General features: G+C 42.3%; 1 protein-coding gene across 5 annotated transcripts in view; it reads right to left on the bottom strand.

Moving 5' to 3' along the window:
- Positions 1–450: 450 nt before the first annotated feature.
- wdr24 (WD repeat domain 24) overlaps positions 451–9391 on the bottom strand; it is a 33001-nt gene continuing 24060 nt past the window's right edge. For 4 of the 5 annotated variants that reach the window (XM_078418230.1, XM_078418229.1, XM_078418231.1 and 1 more), the window contains exons 8-10: positions 8131–8468; positions 3909–4093; positions 451–2300 (exon numbers count right to left, since the gene is read on the bottom strand). In XM_078418230.1, the coding sequence (XP_078274356.1) occupies positions 2132–2300; positions 3909–4093; positions 8131–8468 (692 nt within the window). In that variant the 3' untranslated portion in view covers positions 451–2131. The remainder of the gene's footprint in view (positions 2301–3908; positions 4094–8130; positions 8469–9391) is intronic. The other variant, XM_078418233.1, reaches the window with a different exon arrangement.

Raw genomic sequence — 9391 nt, 5'->3', positions numbered from 1 at the left:
CTTAACTGTCTTACACAAGTATAACGATTTATTTTATTTATTTATATTTCAGATACAGCGCGGAAACAGGCCTTTTCGGCCCACCAAGTCCGTGCCGCCCAGCGATCCCCGCACACTAACACTATCCTATAGACACTAGGGACAATACCTGTACGTCTTTGGAGTGAGGGAGGAAACCGAAGATCTCGGAGAAAACTCACGCAGGTCACGGGGAGAACGTACAAACTCCTTACAGTACAGCACCCGTAGTCAGGATCGAACCTGAGTCTCCGGCGCTGCATTCGCTGTAAAGCAGCAACTCTACCGCTGCGCTACCGTGCCTGGTAGTAATTGTAGCTGCAATTCATTGAAATGTATCAAAACTGCCCAAAGGGACGGAAAGAAATTAGCTTTTAGAAAGTGGAATTCAAGCAAAATAAATGAGGCTGGATGATCACAACCTTGGTCAGAAGTAGCTTTAATATGAGGAGACTCACATGGTGGGTCAGAGATAACACTGAAGAAAAAGTTCCAGCTGTCAATATATTTACTATACTGTATGCATTTTTACAGCAGTTACTTCTAGGATTCACAATCCACATTGTAAAATAAACTTTATATAAATATTTTTTTAAATATTCTAGTCTTAAGAAATATCAATGTAAATAGGATTTATTACAAGTGTAAGGAAGACTATATTTTCACCTTCAAATGGCTGCTATAGCCTCCTACTCCAGAGAACAAATGCAAGCTGGACTGCAGAACTTCAATGTTTCATTACAGTTCAAACACAAATTCCCCTTGCGTGGAATGTAACCTGTAGACACAGCACCATTCTACCGAGCAAACAAAAAGCCAGTGGAACATGACAGGTTGCCCAGGGAATTGAGAAAGAATGCCCTTTACTGATTGGCATCATGTTATGCACGTGGGCCTTCTAAGAAGTTCCATTCATTCTATTACAATCTTTGGCTGCTATGAAAATTCAATGTTATGACTCTATCGCTTTTTCTAAATGTGGCAGTAATTTAGGTGTATGGCAACTGTCATTTGACGCTAGGCACAATATGGTTGAATTCACAATGCCCCACTTTTAAGATTACATTATTTCTTTGGTCAACGTGTTGAATCACTGCTAATGTTCCAATCAATGGGAAATAGTACATTCCTGGACCTTACTAACAACAGGTAAGAGCTTTCTAACCACAAGTTTGATATATCTGATCGTTGTACAGTAATGCTACACAAGCATTCAGGTGTATGATCAGAGCAGACTTGAATTCGAACACGTTTACACACTGTATCGGTAAAAATAAGAAACGTTTTAAACTCTGCTTGGAAAGCAGCTGCTTGTTACATGATCCACTGTGGCCCCTGGACAGCTCTTCCATTGAATTAGATGTCCTAAATTCCCTAATCCCTTCACCAATAAATGTCCAACACATCAACCCTGTCATTCCACTTCAGCTTCATCGTAGAATTTGTGCACAAGTTATATAGGACACAGAAGGCAGTAAATAGTCTGCTTTTTTGACTGAGAATATTCGTACTCTTTCAAAAGATGCAAAAGACGCTGACCACACACAAACGGTCAAACAAAATACTTAAACATTGTTGGTGAGGTTGTGGTCGGATCACTACTCATGTAAATAAACTCTTGGACATGAAGTTAGTCCTGGAATATAGAAATAATCTCCCTGTTGTCCCATCCTAAAATGGTTTAACTCCCACTCGCATTCCAATCAGTGCCAGCTGTTTTAATTAGCATAATAGCTGAGTTCAGCTTCTGCTCGAAGCCCGGGTGATAATCAAGCACTTGTCAACAAGTGACGGTTGCTTTATGCGCAAGGTGTGTTCACTGCAGGTTTTCCTTGCAATTGGCGCTGGAGCACATCATGTCAACAAAACAGTTACAAGACTGTGGGGGGAAGAAAACAAGAAAAGAAAATACACTTCTAACAACTGTTAGATTTTCCATTCTGAATTTAGCTGTAAATTTTCTCTGGTGAATGAGTTCGTTTTCATTTAATCCACTTAAAAAAAAAAAAAAATGCTGCACATTGAAAACAATTTCAGGAATGGTGTCCATTTGCAGAAGCCCATGTATTAGACAGTCGTGTTGTGCTCGCTTGAGAGTTTGAGGTCTGCCTTCTCAGGTATATTCACACAGGTGGCCACATCCAGCAGGGCAATGTGAACTAGTCCTTAGCCAGCTCATGATGTGCTGCAGGTGTCCACCGTGGCTACATCCCTGGCACCAAACAAACAACCCTCTGACAACTTGATGGCAAACAGCACACATGCTGGCACACTGGCGGCACCTGAGGCAAAAAGAACCATATGAAAAACAGGGTTAAGAGAGTAGATATCACATTAGCGGTTACATCATATTGAGTACACACGGTGGTCTCAGTCCCCACAGATATGTTTCCATCCTTCTATCAGAAACATGGCAAGAGACAGGTGCAATCTGGGAAACAATACCCTTACTTGTATCAGTTAGAACGTGTTTTCTGTAACATCAAGTCTTCAGATTTTTAATGTATAGTACTATTTAATAGGAGAATGCATTGATAATGTAACTTGACTCCTATTTACAAAAGCCAATAATGAAAAAACAGCACTGCATTATTTTCACTAAGAAGAGACCACAAGGCATCTTAAATATATCCATGTTACCTGCCCTCTTATTTTTTTCCATCAAAGACACGAGGTACTGTAACAAACTGTACACCTACTCCTGCAACTTATGATCTTATTATAAATGCCTAGTTCATATTGTTTAGGGTTAAAAATATATAATTACAATGGAATAAATCCACTCGTGTATTAGAATGGACACATGGGACATCAAGATCAAGAAGGTGACAAGGGTCTTAGGCTGAGCAGATTGCTGGACCACAAGCAGGGAGTTTTCTGAACCCCAGATCTGGTAAAGGAGTGTTCATTGTTTATCCTCTTTCTGGCACCAGCCATAATTTGCAGACTCGAATATAGTTACACTGTATTCCAATGACCCAAAGTGGAAGGCGAGGAAAGATGGATGATCCTGTAGGATGCTACCTGCATTTCAAGGATCTGCTGGTCTTATGCAAGTGTGATTCACTACATTAGATGTAAAAAGATACACTAAAGATAGATGATTGCCTGGGTTGTATTGCAAATGATCATAAAATCTCTGGGGTTGGAGAACTTGCTATTTTCACCACTTCCCAAGTTGGCAAAACTTGACTTTGTCAACATTGCTCTTATTATTTCTGCCCCAAACCCCCCAAAAAATAAAATCATTCCTGTGCTACATAAAATGCTGACTTTGTTTTCTCAGTAAAACCCAAAGTTGCTCAAATGTGATTCAAACGTGAATCAAATGAAGGCACGGTGGCACAGCGGTAGAGTTGCCGCCTTACAGCGAATGCAGTGCCGGATTCCCGGGTTCGATCCCGACTACGGGTGCTGTCTGTACGAAGTTTGTACGTTCTCCCCGTGACCATCGTGGGTTTTCTCCCACCCTCAAGACGTACAGGTATGTAGGTTAATTGGCTTGGTAAATGTAAAAATTGTCCCTAGTGGGTATAGGATAGTGTTTATGTGTGGGGATCGCTAGTCGGCGCGGACCCGGTGGGCCGACAGGGCCTGTTTCCGCTCTGTATCTCTAAACTCTAAACAAACGTGTTAAATACATTTGCATTTATAAAGCGCCTTCACAACTTTGTGTTATACCAGGAATGACTGAGAATGCAGCGTAACAAACTTTACTTTAGTGCGAAACATGCTTTTGTTGGTTTCAGACAAAGGATTTTTTAAACTAGCAATGAACATTTTTTGTTTGTCCCCAGCACAGTTCAATGATAAGAATTTTGTGTGCTATCAGATTGCACCTTCCTGGGTTCTGCTTCTCTGAAAAGGTAGTGACTAGAGACACAGCCTACCTGTCACAGATCCAGCCCTTGCTGCTCATTGGTCGTTTACAGTTGCTGCAGTTGATATGAAGAGTGGTTGATGCTTGGTTAAAACAATTGATGGAGCTGCACGTGCTCAGCTTGATCACTTCATTTGAGATGTTCCACAGCTTGAACCGCTGCAGCAGATCAATGTACGACGTGTACCAGTGTTCCTGGCAACAAATAATGACATTTCTAAATACACAATGCTATCTATGGTTAATATTTACCAGAACAGTTCATTCAATGTATTTTACATGAAACATTTCAAACTCTTAAACACAAGTGAGTACATAACATTTAATATTAAAAAAGAGACACAAAGTGCTGAAGTAACTCAGCACGTCAGGCAACGTCTCTGGTGAGCATGGATGGGTGACATTTTGGGTCAGTCTGAAGAAAGGTCATCACCCGAAATGTCACCTATCCATGGTCTCCAGAGGCGCTGCCTGGCCCCGCTGAGTTACTCCAACACTTTGTCTCTTTTTTTTTTGGATAACCAGCATCTGCAGTTGTTTGTTTCTAATATGTAATAATAATGTAGAAGGAACAACTTGGAAAGCATTGGTTCAAAGTATGTTTCAAAATTGGTGAAATAGCTAAACAAAAGAGGATGTAATGGCAATGTGGCTGAAAGTTGTCTTCAATAGACAAGTGGTGGTGCAGGAGAAGCAAGAATGTTCAAGATCTCAGAACTGATGCTTTTCTCAGAAATTAGTTGTCTTAGTTGACGTAACAACCGTGAGGCCAGAACATTATAGAATAAATCCAGTGGTTAATGAGTAATAGACAATAGACAATAGGTGCAGGAGGAGGCCATTCGGCCCTTCGAGCCAGCACCGCCATTCAATGTGATCCTGGCTGATCATTCTCAATCAGTACCCCGTTCCTGCCTTCTCCCCATACCCCCTGACTCCGCTATCCTTAAGAGCTCTATCTAGCTCTCTCTTGAATGTATTCAGAGAATTGGCCTCCACTGCCTTCTGAGGCAGAGAATTCCACAGATTCACAACTCTCTGACTAAAAAAGATTTTCCTCATCTCTGTTCTAAATGGCCTACCCCTTATTCTTAAACTGTGGCCCCTGGTTCTGGACTCCCCCAACATTGGGAACATGTTTCCTGCCTCTAACATGTCCAACCCCTTAATAATCTTATACGTTTCGATAAGATCCCCTCTCATCCTTCTAAATTCCAGTGTATACAAACCTAGTCGCTCCAGTCTTTCAACATATGACAGTCCCGCCATTCCAGGAATTAACCTAGTAAACCTACGCTGCACGCCCTTGGATGGCTGTCCATCTTAGATGGAACAAGCAAATTCTGAGATAACTCCCTATCTTCTGAGCTATAGTTAAGTGTTGAGATGGATAGGACTTCCAACGTGAAAAAGCACGGAATAGGAACTGGTATTTGGTCAAAAAACAATTAAGATTTGAAACTCGGCTTAATGGGGAATTGCATACATCTGATTAAGCTTAATTATTAAAAAGGGGAAGAGAAACGGACAAAGCCAAAGGCGGAACTGGAGCTTTCAGAACAAGTCACAAAAGGTATTGACAGCCCCATCTTCAGCTAATTATGTCAATTTGTAGGCAAGATTGTAATATCAGAAACTCCAGTAGATCAACCTGGTAATCGGGAGAAGCAGGGATACAAAAATACAAGATAATCTAAGCTGCCTCTTGTTGGATTGGGGCCTCTGGAGTGGCAGAACACTCATAACAAATGGCCCAGGTTCTAAATAAAAGGAAACAGAAAACATAAAAGTAGAAGAGAAAACTGCCAAAATTATAGATGCAAGCCAACATTAAAGGAAATCGAATAATATTAAAGGACCTACACAAATTATAGCACTCTATCCTCTAACAAAAGTCATCATCCAAAGAAACGGAGGGAAGATAGACACAAAATACTGGAGTAACTCAGCAAGACCGGCAGCATCTCTGGAGAGAAGGAAAGAGTGACGTTACGGGTCGAGATCCTTCTTCAGACTGATGTCAGGGAGTGGGCGGTACAGAACTAAAACGTAGTCGGAGACAATAAGACTGGTAGAAGGACTGGGAAGGGGAAGGGTTGGAGAGAGAGGGAAAGCAAGGGCTACTTGAAGTTAGAGAAGTCAATGTTCATACCGTTGGGGGTGTAAGCTACCCAAGCGAAATAGGAGTTGCTGTTCTTCCAATTAGCGCTGGGCTTCACTCTGACAATTGAGGAGGCCCAGGACAGAAAGGTCAATGTGGGGAAAATGGGAGGGTGAGTTAAAGTGCTGAGCAACCGGGAGATCAGGTAGGTTTAGGCAGACAGAGCGGAGCTGTTCAGCAAAACGATCGCCGAGACTGCGCTTGGTCTCGCATACAGGAGTCCACGCATGGAACAGCGGATACAGTAGATGAGGTTGGAGGAGGTACAAGTGAACCTCTGCCTCACCTGAAAAGACTGTCGAGGTCCTTGGACAGAGTCGAGGGGGGAAGTATAAGGACAGGTGTTGCATCTCCTGCAGTTGCAGGGGAAAGTACCTGGGGAGGGGGGTTGTTTGGGTGGGAAGGGACGAGTTGACCAGGGAGTTGCGGAGGGAACGGTCTCTGCGGAAAGCAGAAACGGGTGGAGATGGGAAGATGTGGCTCGTAGTGGGATCCCGCTGGAGGTGGCGAAAATGTCGGAGGACGGATGGAAGGATGGACATGTCTGTCTAGGAGTAAAACTAGGAAGGGGAGGTTGATATGGGTGTAATGTTAAATAGGGTGGCAAATCAAGAGTAGCACCTTGCAAGAACTTTTAGGTCCTTTTGCGTTGCAAGAACAAACTAATTCGGGAGAGCATAATAATGTTGGATACTTTAGTGTCACATGTACAGTGAAAAATGAACAGTGCAGGGCAGCAGTGTTATTTGCAACCCATTAACCTGCCACATCGTGCAGCACAGGAGTCCATGTTGACAAGGTAGGGAAATTCTATGCATGAATTATGTTCAACGCCAGGGAAATGTCACGTGATTAATAATTCCAGGATGCAGAATATCTCGTAATTACAATTTTAGAGATAAAACCACACAAAATAAAGTTTAAATCTAATCTGATAATTTAGTTAACCATTAACATAAGCAAAATACCTAATATTCAAACATTAACAACATATTGTTTGGACTGTATCAACCGGCAATCATGAAGGGCACAGAAAAAGTGAATAGTCCGTCTTTCTCCTGGATAGGGGACTCTAAAACTAGAGGGGACAGATTTATGGTGAGAGGAGAGATTTAAGAGCGGGATCCGAGAAGACAGACAAACGCGCACGCGCGCACGGTAGTGGGTATATAGAACAAGCTTCCAGACTAAGCTGTAGAGGGGGGGGGGGGGTGGTGTTAATTACAATATTTAGATGCCAAGACCAACTCTTACCTGCCTGCACATAATACATATCCCTCCATTTCCTGCATCTCAAAAGTCTCTTTAATGCCACTATTGTACCTGCCTCCACCCCCATCTCCGGCAACATGTTCCAGGCACGCCTGTGTACAAATACTTGCTCCACATATCTCCTTTAAATTTTGCCCCCTCTCACTTAAAACTTTGCCTGCTGGGATTTGAAATTTCCATCCTTTGAAATTGATTCTGTCTATCCAATCTATGCCTCTCATAATTAAAAAAACATTCAGGCAGGAACATGGATAGGAGAGGTTTAGAGCAATATGGGCCAAACACGGGCAAATAAGACCAGCTCATGTAGACATCATATAGCGTGAACGAGTTGGACCCACTGCAAATAAATTAGCATTATAGACTTTATGTAATGCCTGATGAAGAAAGCAATAAATTGGCCTCTCAACTAAATGGACTGCAAATTTTTCAGAAATAGTCTTGTCTGGCACATCACAATAAAACTGCAAAACGAGGACTGCTTGGTGCCAGAAGGAACTGCAGATGCTGGCTGAAACCAAAAATAGACACAAAAAGCTGGAGTAACTCAGCGGGTCAGGGAGCATCTCTGGAGAGAAGGAATGGGTGACGTTTCGGGTCGAGACCAAGTCGTTTTTAAAGAAACAAACATATATTAAGGTTCAATACTAGTGTGAAGTGAGACCAAATTTCCTCCTGTGGGGGTCACATGACTGGAAGTGATTTTGCTCACAAATAATACCCATTTTTTAAATTGTTGCCATGACCCGAGTTAAGTGCCACACCCCCATTCCAACCGCGTTTAATATCTAAATTTTACCTGTGTCTGCTCATCAATTTCTTTCCGTATACGGTCACCAAGGACAATAAGGACAGATACAGCCATTTGTACATCTCCCTGCTCCGCATAGTAATGCAACATGTCTTTAACAAGGGAATTAAAGTAATCAGCAGGCAGGTAGGCATCATAGAGAGGCTGCGAGATTGACATAAGGGAAAAGGATTCAATCGGGCTTAAGCACACGGTCTCCGTTTCATTTCCACTGACATGTGGAGACTCCACTTTATCCTGCAGATGGTCTGGCACAGAAGGGTTATCTATAATTTCATGACGCAGTTGAAATGCTTCCTGGGGCAAAATATATTCGTGTTCCTCTGCTAACAGACAGAAAGACAGCATGTAAGAACATTTTGGTTTTTGCTGTTAAAAAGCAAGAAAAATGAACAAGGACCTCATTAAAGAACAGCACTGTTATATATGGATGTACAAAGTCACGTCAATTCTGCACAACATAGGCAATGCAATCACATATCTGGGAGTGTGCTGGCTGAGGTTTTATTGGACTAGAAACCTGAAGCTGAGTGCTGATGGGCACGAGAAGCAGTTCCTGTGGACGTTGCAGCTTATCTCAGAGCCCAGATTAAAGACACTGTCAAACTTCAATTCTTGCTTGCTGCAAAACAAGCACTGAACAATTTGTGATATTATATTTGATATATTTATGAAAAGGTTAAGCAAAGGGAGGATCGTGTAGAGCTGTGAAGCCTTGATTTAAAAGCTCAGGCATTCAAAAGCACACATCAATAATATTTGCAAGTGGTAGAGTTGCTACCTTACAGCACTGGATACCCGTGTTCGATCCTGACTACGGGTGCTGTCCGAATGAAGTTTGTACCTTCTCCCTGTAACCTGCGTGGGGGTTCACTCTGGGAAGCTCGTTTCTTCCCATAATCCAAAGATGTACAGGTTTGTAGGCTAATTGGCTTGGTATAAATGCAAAATTGTCCCTTGTGTGTAGGATAGTGTTAGTGTGCAGGGATAGTTGGTCGGCACGGACTCAGTGGGCCTGCGCTGTATCTCCAAACTAAAATTAAAAAAGAATGAAACACAAGCTGGCAACCATATTGCAGCAAGGTGTTTTAACATCTACAGGGAAGGTCAAATAATTGCCATGTTTACATAGGCTCACTACATAACCCACAGGATGCTTCGCACAGTGATCTGCTATCATTGTAGCATCTTCAGCAATGCTTCCAATAAAGGTACCGTACAAGGCATGACACCTAACACTTCAATTCGC

This window comes from Rhinoraja longicauda, chromosome 21 (genome assembly GCF_053455715.1).
Source record: "Rhinoraja longicauda isolate Sanriku21f chromosome 21, sRhiLon1.1, whole genome shotgun sequence".
Classification (NCBI taxonomy): Eukaryota; Metazoa; Chordata; class Chondrichthyes; order Rajiformes; family Arhynchobatidae; genus Rhinoraja; species Rhinoraja longicauda.
The sequence above is the reverse complement of the archived record's forward strand: the minus strand, read 5'-3'. Positions and strand labels throughout refer to the sequence as shown.